General features: G+C 32.9%; 1 protein-coding gene, 1 long non-coding RNA gene and 1 pseudogene across 2 annotated transcripts; 2 read left to right on the top strand and 1 right to left on the bottom strand.

The window, feature by feature from the left end:
• Positions 1-2,645: 2,645 nt before the first annotated feature.
• Positions 2,646-4,554, bottom strand: LOC137839332 (uncharacterized). Its single transcript, XM_068648454.1, has 4 exons — positions 4,320-4,554; positions 4,157-4,271; positions 2,743-4,015; positions 2,646-2,699 (listed from the first exon to the last, which is right to left on the bottom strand). The coding sequence occupies exons 1-4, from the start codon at positions 4,552-4,554 to the stop codon at positions 2,646-2,648; spliced, it is 1,677 nt and encodes a 558-aa protein (XP_068504555.1).
• Positions 4,058-4,163, top strand: LOC137811505 (small nucleolar RNA R71; annotated as a pseudogene).
• A 4,322-nt stretch (positions 4,555-8,876) lies between the features above and the next one.
• On the top strand, positions 8,877-11,011 carry LOC137810586 (uncharacterized). Its single transcript, XR_011080933.1, has 3 exons — positions 8,877-9,886; positions 10,282-10,327; positions 10,859-11,011. It is a non-coding gene; the product is annotated as an uncharacterized lncRNA (long non-coding RNA).
• The last annotated feature ends 5,793 nt before the right edge of the window (positions 11,012-16,804 follow it).

Genomic DNA, 16,804 nt, shown 5'->3' with positions numbered 1-16,804 from the left:
AATTAATTGTGTTGGCACTGATCAATAAGAAAACAAACAAAGAATTAGTTGTTTCAATTGGAAAAATAAGGATTAGTTTCATCTCTCTCACTCTCAAGTATTTTGATTAGCATGTCAATATTAAGTTCTTTTGATTGAAATTGATGCCCGTATAAAAATCATTTATATCGATTCCTCGCATATAAAATCCTTAAGAATGTCCCCTAACTATCGATCCCTCGCATAATTATAAGAACAACTTAGAACGAAGCTCAGACGTTTAATAGCAATTAACATTTTAAGTCTATTCCTAGCACTCAAATATGTTAAGTATTGTTGTTTAGGTCCGAACCCTAAAAATACCTCCCGGTCAGATTTAAGATTCTCAATTTGTCACGGAAAATTAAAAGTAAAACAACAATACCAATAATCAATCAAGAACTGAATATTAATATATAAAATATCACCTCAATACATAAGAGTTTGAGCAGATTACTCCCAATCCCAAAGGGTAGAATTAGCCACGCATACTTCTATCACCTTCCATTCTCCCAATTGGGTTACAATTCACTCTATGGTGTTTTCCTCTCAATCTGGCACACTAAGGTTGAGCCTCTAGCCCTCTATTTATCCTAGTTTTCTAGGGTTAGGTTGTTTCCTATGTCGCGCTAACGGGCTAAATGATAAAACATAAAAAGGGCCCAATCTTTCTTTGCATCTTTTTCCATTCTGGGACCTTCTATCTTTATCTTTTTAGCTCAAATCATTCATCTTTAATCCAAATCTTCAATCTTCCTTAGAAATCTGCAATTAACACCAAATTTGAGAATAAAATACTCTTATTCAAATAAAGATTATAAAAAATGTAAAAAGGTATAAATTCATAAATTAGGAATTATTTTATATGTAAATTAGCAATAAATCCTCATAAGTGCCTATATTTTAATATGAAATATTACTGAAATTAGACACTTATCACTCTCCCCAACTTAGAATCTTGCTTGTCCTCAAGCAAAGTAAATGAATATATTTGAATTTAAATATCAAACAGCTTAATTCACTAAACAACAGATCAAATTAGAAACTTATGATGCTTCCAAATTCAAATATAGATAATTATAGACACAATCAATTTCCAGGATCAAATCAAAACAAATAAATGACAATTCATAAAGGAATATCTTCTCATATGCTCACGGGTAAGTGTTTGTTTCTCTCTATTTTCACTGAATCATAACAAATCACAGTTACTTTTCCTTTCATCTTCAAATCACAAACATATTAGAAACATGAATCTTGAGGTCTTTTCCAGGGTTGTAATGAGGTTGGGCTTCCAAAAAATATTGGTTTTTCTTAGATAACAAAATGCACATATTAAAGAAGAAGAACATATCTACAATTCAATTATAGAGAACATATATGTTATCTAATTACCACTTTCTTTCGATGTCACCTTTTCCCTCATTTTCTTTTTGACTTTTCATGATTTTCATGAAATTTTTCTATCTTTCTTTTCTATTTATTTTTCTTCTTCTGTTCCTTTTTTTTCTTTTCAATAATAGGAAAAGATTCTTCCTATTTTCAACTTTTTGACTTTCACAATCAGAACCAACATTCCCTTTTCTATAAGTATTGCATTTATGTTCTCCTTCCTTAAACATGCTAAAGGGTAGGAAATTATATCAATAAAGGTTAAGGTGCAATATTAACAAAAAAATTCTTGGCCCAAAGGGGATAAAAAAAAAATGGAATTCTAATATAAAGGTTGGCTTTTTGGCCCTGGCTCCTAATTAACACAAACAAATGCCTCAAACATCTTCATGCTCTTTTATGATGCAACAAAAATAAAAATTAAGCAACCACAACTGTCAATTCATCAGTAAAACTCTCAAACTGTTTAAGGTTCACATACTCACTTGGTTTAATTGGTCTAATTCCTTTTTGTCTTGTCATTATCTGTCCTAATCAATCATCCTGTTAAATTTATGTATCATACTTTTAACTACATTTGAATAAGGATTCAATCTAATTTTCTTTTCTAACCTGTGTCTAATTCATCTCACTATTTAATATTTAAACACAAATTCTTTTTTCCACAATTCAAAATTAATATTCTAGTTCTTTTTTATTTGAGAAAAATAAACTAGAAAGCAAACAAATTAAAACTGGAAATTTATTCAAGAAAGAAAATTCAAAACCTAAAACTAACAAACTATAAAAAACAACAAATTTATTCAAAATACAAAATAAGCAATTAAAACAAACTAAAAAAAAGCAAATAAACAAAAAACAAAATAACCGAAAAATAAAATAAAATAAATAAAAACTAAACAGAAAATAAAATTTAAATAATTGAAAAGAAAAGAGAATTAGATAGATAGAACCATATTTTTGCTCAATCCTCTCTTCTTAAGAAGTCATCCAGCTTTTTGTTAAAATCTTTATCTATAATCTTGCTTCATTTGTTGGATCTGCCCCCTTGACTAATAGAACCTGTCCTCAGGTCAAAATACATAACCTGCAAAATGATTAGGAGGCATACAAGATTTTTTATATATTTTTTTTTTGAAAAATAAAATAAACAAAGATAACAACATAAAACTAAAATGTGGACTGGGTTGCCTCCCAGTAAGCGCTCGTTTAACGTCATCTAGCTTGACGCCGGTTTATTTCAAGATGGACAACTCTCTTTGTTGCATCATTCTGTACACATTCTTCTCCTGCATTAAAATTTTTATGACCATAAAAAAGATTTAAAGTTACCTCCTCATCTTGAGTTCTAACTTGAAGTTCTCCTTTGTCGACATCAACTATGATTCTAGCAGTCTTCATAAAGGGTCTTCCAAGTATCAAGGGAACCTCCTCATCTTCTTTCATGTCCATCACAACAAAATCCACAGGGAATGTGAATTTATCCACCTTGACGAGAACATCTTCAACCACACCATATGGATACTTGGTTACTTGATCAGCTAGCTTTAAAGTCATCTTGGTGGGTTTAATCTCCAAATCCCCTATTTTCTTCAGCATTGCCAAAGGAATTATATTTACGCTTGCTCCCAAATCCAATAAAGCATTGGCTACTAATAAAGCACCTATAGACACGGGAAGGTTAAAACTCCCTGGGTCCTTGAATTTTTTAGGCAAGCCTTTTTGAATAATGACATTGTATCCATCCTCAAGCTCTATATTTCTTTCTTCAATATAGCTCCTATTCTTTCGAAATCTTTCAAATGTTGAATCTTGCTTCAAATTTCCTGCAAAATAATTTTTAGGGAGCAATTTATCAAAGAATTTTCTTTCCTTCTCTTTTTTTGAAGGAGAATGAGGATATGATAAATCTTTTTCAAGAACTCCTCTCTCCTTATTTTCACTTTTCCTCTTTATTTTTTCCTCCTCACTTCTCTCTTTCTCATCTCTCTTCCCCTTTGTCTCATCTTTTTCTTCTTGTTCAGCAACTACATTATCGCAATGCTCTTTTGAATTGGTTTGGCTATTGATTGAAAACTGGCCATTTTGTTCCTCTGGAATTTGTGCAATTTGTTTGGTCAGTTGTCCCATCTGGATCTTTATGCTCCTAATCATGGCCATGCTATTGTCCTGCGCTTTCACAATATTGTCCTGCGTGCTCACAATCTTTGTCAGAGCGTCTTCAACTTTATTCATTCTTTCAAGCATGGATGGATCCTCAACTTCAGGTGAATTGTTCTGATAAAAACAGTGACCATTAGGATGAACATCTCCACAAAAATCACACCTGATTGACTGACTTTGGCTTTGAGATGAATGAACAACATATAATTGTTGGGGCAATTTAGCCATTTGTGCAGTTAGTTGCTCAATCTGCTGTGTCAGAATCTTATTTTTAGCCAAGAGTGCATCTTCTAACAACCCTTTATTATGAAGATCTTGTCCATCATGTTGGGCTTTATAATCAGTTGATGCCAATGCATCAATAATTATTGTCGCTTGTTCTACATCAAGGGCCATCATTGTGCCACCAGCTGCAACATCTAGGAGCATCTTTATGTCAGATCTGAGACCATTCAGGAATACGCTCAGTTGAGCAATATCTTCAAACCCATGATTTGGGCATTTTCTCAATATCATCTTAAATCTTTCCCATGTATCACAAAAGACTTCATTTGCTCCTTGTCTGAACATAGAGATTTCAGACTTTGCTTTGATGTAGCGAGAAATTGGAAAAAATCTTTGCAAAAAATTTTCCTCTACATCCTTCCAGCTAGTGAGGCTCTGATTTGGAAGTGATTTGAGCCATTCCTTAGCCTTTCCTGCCAATGAAAAAGAAAACAAGTGCATATAAACATTTTCAAGATCACCTGATTGAAAACCCATTGTTCCTACCAATTCATAAAATTTATCCAAATGTGAATATGGATCCTCATGTTCCATTGCTGTAAATTGATAGGCACTGATGAGAGTGAGAAAATCGGGATTGATTTCCAAGGCCTTGGCAGTAGTAGGTATTGCAATACTAGAAAAATGTCTTGGTCCTTGGTACATGACATAATCTCCAAGTGTCCTCCTAGGAGGTGGTGCTTGTTGTTCTGCCATGTTGCTTTCTTCCTAAAGCATATTAGTGGAGAAAAAAAAAACAGAGTACTTTTTTTTTCTTAAAAAATAAAATAAATTAAATTAAATTTAAAAAAAAAATTGAAATAAAAACAAAATACGTAAAATAAATAAAAATAACACAAAAACTAAAATAAAACACTAAAACGACGTTAAGAGAAAAATAACAAATATATTCAAAAAAAAAAATATAGATAAAATAAAAACTAGAAACAGAATAAAAGAAAACAATAAAAAACAAAAAATAACATACTTAAAAATAAAAAATAAATACTAGAAATAAAATAAAATAAAGCTAAAAAAAACCTGAAAACTATAATCGTAAACTAACTAATATTCTAACTAACTTGCTTATGTAGAAATAAAACTTAAAGACTAATAATAAAATATAATTAAAACAAATAAATAACAGTTACGTAAATCTAAATCAAACTACGTAAACTAATCCTAAAAAAACTAAAATAACATATAATAAAACAAAATCAAAATCAAAACAAAATAAAATAAAAATAAACTAAACTAAATTACATAACGTAAAGAAAAGAATATAAAAACAATAACCTTTTTTAAAAAAAAACAGTAAATCTATACTAAAATCAAAATCAAATCTAATTTTAATAAAATAAACAAAATCAAAACAAATAATAATAATAAAAAAAAATATTTACAATATTTAGGAAATTATACTCAACAAATCAAATTTGTTCCCGGGCAACGACGCCAAAAACTTGATGACTTTTTACGGCAAGTGCACCGCGTTTGTCAAAAGTAATAATTGTCCCTAAGGACGGATATCGATCCCACAAGGAACAGTGAATTATCGAGTACAATAATCGCTAAATATAAAAATAGAACAATTAAAAGAGTTTTGAATTAATTGTGTTGGCACTGATCAATAAGAAAACAAACAAAGAATTAGTTGTTTCAATTGGAAAAATAAGGATTAGTTTCATCTCTCTCACTCTCAAGTATTTTGATTAGCATGTCAATATTAAGTTCTTTAGATTGAAATTGATGCCCGTATAAAAATCATTTATATCGATTCCTCGCATATAAAATCCTTAAGAATGTCCCCTAACTATCGATCCCTCGCATAATTATAAGAACAACTTAGAACGAAGCTCAGACGTTTAATAGCAATTAACATTTTAAGTCTATTCCTAGCACTCAAATATGTTAAGTATTGTTGTTTAGGTCCGAACCCTAAAAATACCTCCCGGTCAGATTTAAGATTCTCAATTTGTCACGGAAAATTAAAAGTAAAACAACAATACCAATAATCAATCAAGAACTGAATATTAATATATAAAATATCACCTCAATACATAAGAGTTTGAGCAGATTACTCCCAATCCCAAAGGGTAGAATTAGCCACGCATACTTCTATCACCTTCCATTCTCCCAATTGGGTTACAATTCACTCTATGGTGTTTTCCTCTCAATCTGGCACACTAAGGTTGAGCCTCTAGCCCTCTATTTATCCTAGTTTTCTAGGGTTAGGTTGTTTCCTATGTCGCGCTAACGGGCTAAATGATAAAACATAAAAAAGGCCCAATCTTTCTTTGCATCTTTTTCCATTCTGGGACCTTCTATCTTTATCTTTTTAGCTCAAATCATTCATCTTTAATCCAAATCTTCAATCTTCCTTAGAAATCTGCAATTAACACCAAATTTGAGAATAAAATACTCTTATTCAAATAAAGATTATAAAAAATGTAAAAAGGTATAAATTCATAAATTAGGAATTATTTTATATGTAAATTAGCAATAAATCCTCATAAGTGCCTATATTTTAATATGAAATATTACTGAAATTAGACACTTATCAATACCCTAAAGAAATACGTCAAAAAATCTATAGTTTCACCCTTCACTTTAGCGAACGCGATTGCTTATAATTTGTTGTGCGTGTTTTGTATAATTTTCTGCAATAAGTTCATATTTGTCGTAGAAAAAAGTTACATCGACCTGGACAACCGACTTGCATAATAAGAACCATGAATTCATGGATACAATTTCTGCATTATTGTTTTGAAGAATATGTTGTCCTCATCCAACTCTTCATCGTATTTTTTAAGTTTATTCATCTTCAAAACGATATTGAAGGTAAAGTTGAATACCTAACCGAAATATCGTCGGAGGAAATCAGATGAGGTCGACGTAATCTTATAGAGAATTTCAATGATATTCAACCCATGGATTCATGATTTTCGATTTTGCTAGTCCTTTGCCATAGTCGATGCACCGTTTTATACGACAAATACATGTGAACCTTATTGTTTTTAATTGTGCAAATACTAATAGAACAACATGTTACCAATCGCTTTTACTAAATTGGAGTGAGACAAAATTAAGGGAAATATGTACTCTAGAACGATAGTCTTTGAAACACAAATAATTTAGAGCATGTGTACTACATTCCATGCAGAACAAAAATCTTGATGTCACGTTTTATGAATGCACTACTTAAGAAGGGGTTTGTGAGGAGAGCTAATTTTTAAACCTTGATCTCGTTAGTGCATTTGCAAAACATATTTGCATTTCATATAAAACAATAGCCACAATTGTTTTACAACCACGATTGCTTATAATTTGTTCTGCGTGTTTCGTATAACTTGCTTCAATAAGTTCATATTTGTCGTAGAAAAACGTTACATTGGCCTGGACAACCGACTTGTACAATAAGAGCCATGAATTAATGGATATAATTTCTTCAATACTCTTTTGAAGAATATGTTGTCCTCATTCAACTCTTCATCGCTTTTTTTAAGTTCATTCATCTTCAAAACGATGTTTTGAAGGTAAAGTTGAATACCAAATCCAAATATCGTGTGAGGAAGTCAGATGAGGTCCACATATTTTTAAAGAGAATTTCAATGACATTCAACCCATGGATTCATTATTTTCAATTTTGCTAGTCCTTTGCCCTAGTCGATGCACCGTTTTATACGAGAAATACATGTGAACGTTATTGTTTGTGATTGTGCAAAGACTAATAGAAAAACATGTTACCAATCGCCTTTACTATATTGGAGAGAGACAAAATTAAGGGAAATATGTACTCTAGGGACGGTAGTGTTTGAAACACAAATAATTTAGAGCATGTGTACTACATTCCATGCAGAACAAAAATCTTGATGTTACGTTTTATGAATGCACTACTTAAGAAGGGTTTTGTGAGCACGAGTAATTTTTAAACCTTGATCTCGTTAGTGCATTTGCAACAAATATTTGCATTTTATATAAAGCAGTAGCTAATATTCTTTTACAACTATAGTCCATTCAACCAATGAGTATTGGGGTCACGTACATCTATATCCTTAAGAAATACGTCAAAAAATCTATAATTTCACCCTTCACTATAGCAATCGTGATTGCTTATAATTTGTTTTGCGTGTTTTGTATAACTTCCCGCAATAAGTTCATATTTGTCGTAGAAAAATGTTACATTGTCATGGACAACCGACTTGCATAATAAGAACCATGAATTCATTGATATAATTTCTTCAATACTCTTTTGAAGAATATGTTGTTCTAATTCAACTCTTCATCGCATTTTTTAAGTTTATTCATCTTCAAAACGATGCTTTGAATGTAAAGTTGAATACCTAACCCAAATATCGTGGGAGGAAGTGAGATGAGGTCCACGTATTCTTAAAGAGAATTTCCATGACGTTCAACCCATGGATTTATGATTTTCTATTTTGCTAGTTGTTTGTCCTAGTCGATGCACTGTTTTATACGACAAATAGATGTGAACTTTATTGTTTGTGATTGTGTAAAGACTAATAGAACAACATGTTACCAATCGCCTTTACTATATTGGAGAGAGACAAATTAAAGGGGAAGTGTACTTTAGGGACGACAGTGTTTGAAACATAAATAATTTAGAGCATGTGTACTAGATTCCATGCAGAGCAAAAATCTTGATGTTACGTTTTATGAATGAACTACTTAAGAAGGGCTTTGTGAGCACAGGTAATTTTTAAACCTTGATCTCGTTAGTGCATTTGCAACACATATTTGCATTTCATATAAAGCAGTAGGCACAATTCTTTTACAACTAAAGTCCATTCAACCAGTGACTACTCGAGTCACGTACATCTATATCCTTAAGAAATACGCACTACACCATTTTTTACTTTAGACCATGCTTACATGACAATGGGTAAGAAAATGTTGCCTAAAATAGATATATGCAACATTTTTTTATTGTTGTCCAAATAATAATGTTTATTTGCCTTTTAACTCCAAATATTTAAAAAAGCGTTGCCTGTTTGTTTTAGGCAACAGTTTGCAAAACGTAGAACAACATAAACATCATGAAGATTAAAACATGAGTCCATAGTTTGTTCTTCGTCTTCATACGTACTGTGCTTAAAAAAATGATACCACTTCTCCTTCTACTCATGTAACGCCACCCAACACAATCATCTATTTCCACCATGCACACACACCTTTCCTTTTTGCCAATCCAATAAGCCAATTGCATAAACCCTCTCATTTTGTTATGTATCCTCCCGCCCATCACTATCCCTATCCCAATCTGAATCTGAATCCGTTGTTTTTATAAATTTTCATTCCTTTCCTCTGGATTGCATCATCCTTTGTCAAAATCTGGTAGCTCACCCAACCCAACCTAGACGCAGATGAAGACCCTGGGTTTGTTGGTGGCTCTTGTTCTTTGATTTTACCACAGATTCCTCTAATTTTTTATCTGCTTCCTTCTCCTCATGTTCATGGATTTGCCTTCCACCATCAACATCCTCCCCCAACTCACTGAACTCGGTTAGGGTTTTCTTCTACTGGGTTACGTTTCGCATCTTCAACATCCTCAGACTCCGATTGATCTTCCTCTTATGTCTCCACTCCTCTCAAATGACAAAAAACCGCCGACTACGTGTTCGATGTAATGTCTGAAGAAGATGGTGAAGGCGGAGCGACAACGATTCAATGCGGCGTGCTTGGAGATTTAGAAGGAGAAGGGGGCAACGACCTCCGCAGACGAGGAGCCAATGACGATGATCCTGCGGCTGCACAGAGAGAAGAGCACCATGGTCCATGGAGATTCAGGCGAAACAATTACAGAAGGTGGTGGAGCAGAAACAAGAGTACGATCTTGAAGTGATTAAGTCGCTACAGTGAACGGTGGAGCAGGTGGAGTCACAGATGAACCTTCTCGAATGGTAGTTAAGGGTTTTGAGGGAGAGGCTTAGAGACTTCGTCAATGATCACACGATTCAGCAGCAACTTCAAGAACAGGAACATGAATAAGAGCTTGAACAAGGCACAACCAGTGATGTGGGCCACGTAGGTAATTGTGATGAGGATGTTGATAATGGTAGCAGGCTCTTGAATTTCTCTGTTGAATATGATGATTTAGATGTGGCCTCTTTGCAAAACCACTTTCCCTCACATACACCACAGTACTTGTAAGTTCACATGATGCACATGGACATGGTTGTTCAATGAAAAAAAGTGTTTGTTTTCCTTTCAAATGAAAAAGTTTGATTGATTAATCTGATTAGAATGATTGGGAAATGGGAATACAGGGAAATTATACCATCAATGTTATTATCAAATTTGAAATTATGGCTTTCGTTTAGTGTTCCACTTTAACGAGCACATCATAATGTTAGTCATGAATTAAACTTGCTTTGTGCTGGGAATGGCCTAGTTTAATATCTATTTCTTTCTTTTTGTGTGCAGGTATTATCAGAATTGAAACCATTCGTTGATCTTGCTAAGAAACTGGGTAGGTTGGCTGTCTTCTCATTGAATATAACGAAGTGTTTACCTTCACTTTAAGTCTTTTGTATGTTACCTAAACCATATCCTACATTTTATTATTATTATTATTATTATTATTATTATTATTATTCCTTACAATTGATGATAAATCTTAGTTTATAGATTGAAAGGATTGGCTTAGATCTTGTTTAGTTTCTAGACAATAAATTTCAAGTTTTAATTAAGATATAAGCTCAACCAACTAAGTCCAACATGAGAAAGAAAAAGAAAAGGTGGAATTTATAATATAGTTTATAATCCTACACAAGTTGAATGGATAACAATGGATGATCTATAATATGTATACATAAGGGAAAGAAAGCAGTGTAATTGTTCCACCGTTCATCCGCGTCCACTCATTTTCCTTATTTGGACCAAGTATAGATGCATCATTTGCCTTCAAATGTTATAGACGGAGTACTTTGCATTTATCTTATTTTATTTACAAACTTAATAATATTTTAATAAGTTTGTAAATTTTGTTTAATTCTTTCAGGTTGGACCTCAAGATAATATATATACTAGACAAGAAATTGATTCATGATTGATTGAAGAAATGTACAAATTTTGAGAGATTTTCTCTTTGTTAATTTCTAACTGTAATCAGTTGTAATGCTTACAACTTCTACTATTTTAGTATATATTGGAGTATGTAACTTTCACATTTGGAATATTAATATTTATATATAATGTTCTTAGTTAGAAAGGTCACATATTAAAGTTTTGTTATAAAATATAAATGTATAACATAGTTTACAAATATTATTGGATTTGAATAAATGAATAACCAAAATGTAAAATTATAAATGTGGTCTAAATGTGCAATTATGTTTTAAACTACTTTGAAAATGTTGTTTAATGCGTAATTTTATAAATTAAGATGTATCTCAACAATTTAAAATTATTAAATATTGTCTAATGTATTTCATAATTACCACATTAAAAAAATGTTGTCTAAAAATATTGACAACATGTAAATAAGTGTTGTCTAAAAAGATAGACAACATATAAATAAGTGTTGCCTAAACATTATTCTACTAATATGCAACACTGAAAATGCGTTGCTTAAAAGGTATTAAAAAGACAAACATGTAAATAAGCGTTGCCTTTACCAATGACAACCTTTTATAAAATGTTGCCTAAATTAATAGGCAACATTGAAAAAGCGTTGCCTAAACACTGTGAGAAAAAACGTTGCCTAAACTTTTTTCCAAAAAACGTTGCTTATTCTACCAATATAAGCAACCACTTCTAAAAAGCGTTGTCTAAACCTAAGTCCACGACTGCATATTCCACGCCTAAAAAAGTGTTGTCAAACCGTTGCCTAAAGTTAAGGCAACGCTTTTCCGACTTTAGGCAACAATTTTTAGTTGTTGTCTAAGGTCAAAAATGGTGTAGTGACGTCAAAAAATCTATAATCCCACCCTCCACTATAGCGATCCCGATTGATTATAATTTGTTGTGCGTGTTTTGTATAACTTCCTGCAATAAGATCATATTTGTCGTAGAAAAATGTTACATCGGTCTGGACAATCGACTTGCACTATAAGAACCATGAATTCAAGGATATAATTTTTTTTCAATACTCTTTTGAAGAATATGTTGTCCTCATCCAACTCTTCATCGCATTTTATAAGTTTATTCATCTTCAAAATGATGCTTTGAAGGTAAAGTTGAATACCTAACCCAAATGTCGTTGGAGGAAGTCAGATGAGGTCCACATATTCTTAAAGAGTATTTCAATGACATTCAATCCATGGATTCATGATTTTCGATTTTGCTAGTCGTTTGCCCTAGTCGATGCACCGTTTTATATGACAAACACATGTGAACCTGATTGTTTGTGATTGTGCAAAGCCTAATAGAACATTATGTTACCAATCGCCTTTACTATATTGGAGAGAGACAAAATTAAAGGAAATATGTACTCTAGGGACGGTAGTGTTTGAAACATCAATTATTTAGAGCATGTGTACTACATTCCATGCAGAACAAAAATCTCGATGTTACGTTTTATGAATGCATTACTTAAGAAGGGTTTTGTGAGCACGATTAATTTTTATACTTTGATCTAGTTAGTGCATTTGTAACACATATTTGCATTTCATATAAAGCAGTAGCCAATATTATTTTACAACTAAAGTCAATTCAACAAATGAGTACTAAAATCACGTACATCTATATCCTTAAGAAATTTATAAAAAAATCTATAGTCTCACACTTCACTATAGCGATCGTGATTGCTTATAATTTGTTGTGCGTGTTATGCATCACTTCCAGCAATAAGTTCATATTTCTCGTAGAAAAACGTTACATCGTTCTGGACAACCGACTTGCACAATAAGAACCATTAATTCATGGATATAATTTCTTCAATATTCTTTTCAAGAATATGTTGTCCTCATCTAACTCTTTGTCGCATTTTTTAAGTTTATTCGTCTTCAAAACGATGCTTTGAAGGTAAAGTGCTGAATACCTAACCCAAATATCATCGGAGGAAGTCATATGAGGTCCACGTATTCTTAAAGAGAATTTCCATGATATTCAACCCATGGATTCATGATTTTTTTCATTTTTCTAATCGTTTGCCCTAGTCGATGCACCGTTTTATACGACAAATAGATGTGAACCTTATTGTTTGTGATTGTGCAAAGAATAATAGAAAACCATGTTACCAATCACCTTTACTATATTGGAGAGAGAAAAAATTAAGGGGAATGTGTATTCTAAGAACGGTAGCGTTTGAAACACAAATAATTTAGAGCATGTGTACTCCATTCCATGCAGACCAAAAATCTTGATGTTACGTTTAAGGTAATTTAGCACAGGTAATTATTAAACCTTGATTTCGTTAGTGTATTTGCAACACATATTTGCATTTCATATAAAGCAGTAGCCACAATATTTTTACAACAAAAGTCCATTCAACCAATGAGTATTGGACTCACATACATCTATACCCTTAAGAAATACGTCAAAAAATCTATAATGCCACCCTTCACTATAGCTATCGCGATTGCTTATAATTTGTTGTGCGTGTTTTGTATACTTTTTTTGCAATAAGTTCATATTTGTCGTAGAAAAACGTTAGATCGTCCTGGACAACCGACTTGCACAATAAGAACCATGAATTCATGGATATAATTTCTTCAATACTCATTTGAAGAATATGTTGTCCTCATCCAACTCTCCATCGCATTTTATAAGTTTATTCATCTTAAAAACTATGCTTTGAAGGTAAAGTAGAATACCTAACCCAAGTGTCGTGGGAGGAAGTTAGATGAGGTCCACGTATTCTTAAAGAGAATTTCCATGACATTCAACCAATGGATTAATGATTTTCGATTTTGCTAGTAGTTTGCCCTAGTCGATGCACCGTTTTATACGACAAATAGATGTGAACCTTATTGTTTGTGATTGTGCAAAGACTAATAGAACAACATGTTACCAATTGCCTTTACTATATTGGAGAGAGACAAAATTAAGGGAAATATGTACTCCAGGGACGGTAGTGTTTGAAATATCAATTATTTAGAGCATGTGTACTACATTCCATGCAAAACAAAAATCTCGATGTTACGTTTTATGAATGCATTAATTAAGAAAGTTTTGTGAGCATGGGTAATTTTTACACTTTGTTCTAGTTAGTGCATTTTCAACTCATATTTGCATTCATATAAAGCAGTAGCCAATATTCTTTTACAACTAAAATCCATTCAACCAATGAGTACTGGAGTCACGTACATCTATACCTTTAAGAAATATGTCAAAAAATCTATAGTCTCATCCTTCACTATAGCGATCGCGATTGCTAATAATTTGTTTGGCGTGTTATGCATAACTTCCAACAATAAGTTCATATTTCTGGTAGAAAAACGTCACATCATCCTGGACAACCGACTTGCACAATAAGAACCATTAATTCATGGATATAATTTCATCAATATTCTTTTGAAGAATATGTTGTCCTCATCCAACTCTTCATTGCATTTTTTAAGTTTATTCATCTTCAAAACGATGCTTTGAAGGTAAAGTGTTGAATACCTAACCGAAATATAATGGGAGGAAGTCAGATGAAGTCCACGTATTCTTAAAGTGAATTTCCATGATATTCAACCCATGGATTCATGATTTTCAATTTTTCTAGTCGTTTGCCCTAGTCGATGCACCGTTTTATACGACAAATAGATGTGAACCTTATTGTTTGTGATTGTGCAAAGAATAGTAGAAAACCATGTTACCAATCCCCTTTGCTTATTGGAGAGAGAAAAAATTAAGGGGAATGTGTATTCTAGGAACGGTAGGGTTTGAAACATAAATAATTTAGAGCATGTATACTACATTCCATGCAGAACAAAAATCTTGATGTTACATTTTATGATTGCACTACTTTAGAAGGTGATATGATTTCATTTGAACCTTTGATTATTTTGGGATGAGTTGACATTGGTTTCATAGCATTCAAGATACTTTCAAGAATAGGATCAAGTTCTAAAGGCAATTGAAAGAGTTTCTAAAACAACAAGACAAAGGTTCACACTCAAAATGCAAGATTTGTGACTTGTAATGCAAGAAATGAACATAGAATGGGTGGGTAACTTCTAAAACAGCAAGTAAAACCCAAGAACAACTCAAGAACAGGTAAAACAACACAAAAACAGTGCCAAGAACAGAAATACTGCAGCATGCAACAAGTTCACCGAATTGGAATGAACTAGGCAACAAAACCCATGTAAAAGAACTTGCAAACAACAAGGTTAGCACATGTAATTGGAAATCATTATGTAGTGAACCAAGAACAGCAAGAACACAGCAGAAATGCACTGGAAATAGGAAGAATAACGTGCAAAGAATGATAGAAGAGCATCCAAGCACAAGATGCAGCGAAAGGAAGAGGAAAAACACAAGCAAAACTCCAAAATGGAAGAAAAGGAAGATGGAAAAGGTGACTTATGTGGTTGTAGATCTTGGGATGATCTTCACGCCACTTGGAGGGTGGTTGCTTCCAAGATGAGTGGTGGTGCCGCCACTTGAGAGACCCAAGAGCTCACAAGATGAGACTTTAAGAGAAGAAGAGACAAGGCTCACAACTTTCTCAAAATTTCACTATAGTTTCATTACTCTCAATTTTCAAATCTGTTTTACAGTGAGGCAAGGTTCTCCTTTTATAGAATGGGAGATGACCAGCCCTCTAGGTAAGGAAGGAAGGAAAGGCTCCTTTAAGTTCCTTCTATGAACAAAAGGTACCTAACTAGGCCAAAAGGTGACCTTCCTAGCCATTTCTAAGTAACTAGTGACTAAAAGTGCCTTTACATGCATAGTTTCTTTTATTTTCCTTTTTAGGCACTTTCCTAAGGCTATCCTATCTTATTTACAATTTAATACAAGAGATATTACAAAGAGAGATTTCATTTGGCAATCTCTTCCCAAAGATCTAGCCATGTTCCTAGTGATTCTTTGATTGGAGTGGGCTTTCTTGGGCTTGGCCTTCTTGGGTTTAGGCATTGGGCTTGGGCCTCATCTTTTGCAAAGACTAATAAGAAGAACTTTAAATGCTTCGGCCCTTGTCCATTTCTTCTATTGATGACATCTATTTGATTCGCATCATACTCCCCAAGTTGGAGAGTATTCGTCCACGAATTCAGTACTCCTACATAAAACAAAGTCAGTTTGCAATTAGATAAGAGAATACAAGATGATATAGGCAAACTTGACTTAGCATTTGGAAATGATGGGAGTTCAGAAAAAGATGTCCTATACAAAGACCATGTAGGAAAAGATTGTTTAGGAATGATTTTATTTGAAAAAATAGGCGGTAAGAAAAAATCATCCTTAACATTCTTTATCCAATATGGTGTATAAGTAGGAACCTTGGGTAATGAAAAAGACAAAGAAGAAGGATACCTTGTAGGCGTAGCACGAGTCTACAAAATTGATTTAGTTGAGAAGGTATTATGACTCGGTTTATCATGTACTTCATTTGCTTTTTCATTTTCTCTTTTAGTTTTTATTTTTATTTGGTCCTCTTTGGGATTTGGTGAAGAAACCCCAGGCATGAAGTCTATTTGGTGTTCAATCCCTCTTAGAGGTGGTAAGCCTTTAGGAGGATCTTGAAACACATTATGAAATTCCTTTACCAAATCATCCAAGCAAGTAGAATGAACCTTATCCGTTACACACTCAAGGGTCCTAGGCATAGCTAAAAAGGTAGGCTTTTGGGATACTATTACCTTGTTAACCTCTTTGCTAGTCATTAGAAGACTCTTTTTTGAACCCTTTTTATCTTTTTCATTCTCTCTTTTTTGCTTCATTTTAAGTTGGTCCTCATGGACTTCTTTTGGAGAGAGAGATTTTAAAATGACCTTGTGCCCATGGAAGTCAAAAGAAAGTTTGTTGGTAAAGCCATCATGAAAAACTTTTCTATCAAATTGCCATGGCCTAC

This window comes from Phaseolus vulgaris, chromosome 11 (assembly GCF_000499845.2).
Source record: "Phaseolus vulgaris cultivar G19833 chromosome 11, P. vulgaris v2.0, whole genome shotgun sequence".
In the NCBI taxonomy this organism is placed as follows: domain Eukaryota; kingdom Viridiplantae; phylum Streptophyta; class Magnoliopsida; order Fabales; family Fabaceae; genus Phaseolus; species Phaseolus vulgaris.
The sequence above is the reverse complement of the archived record's forward strand: the minus strand, read 5'-3'. Positions and strand labels throughout refer to the sequence as shown.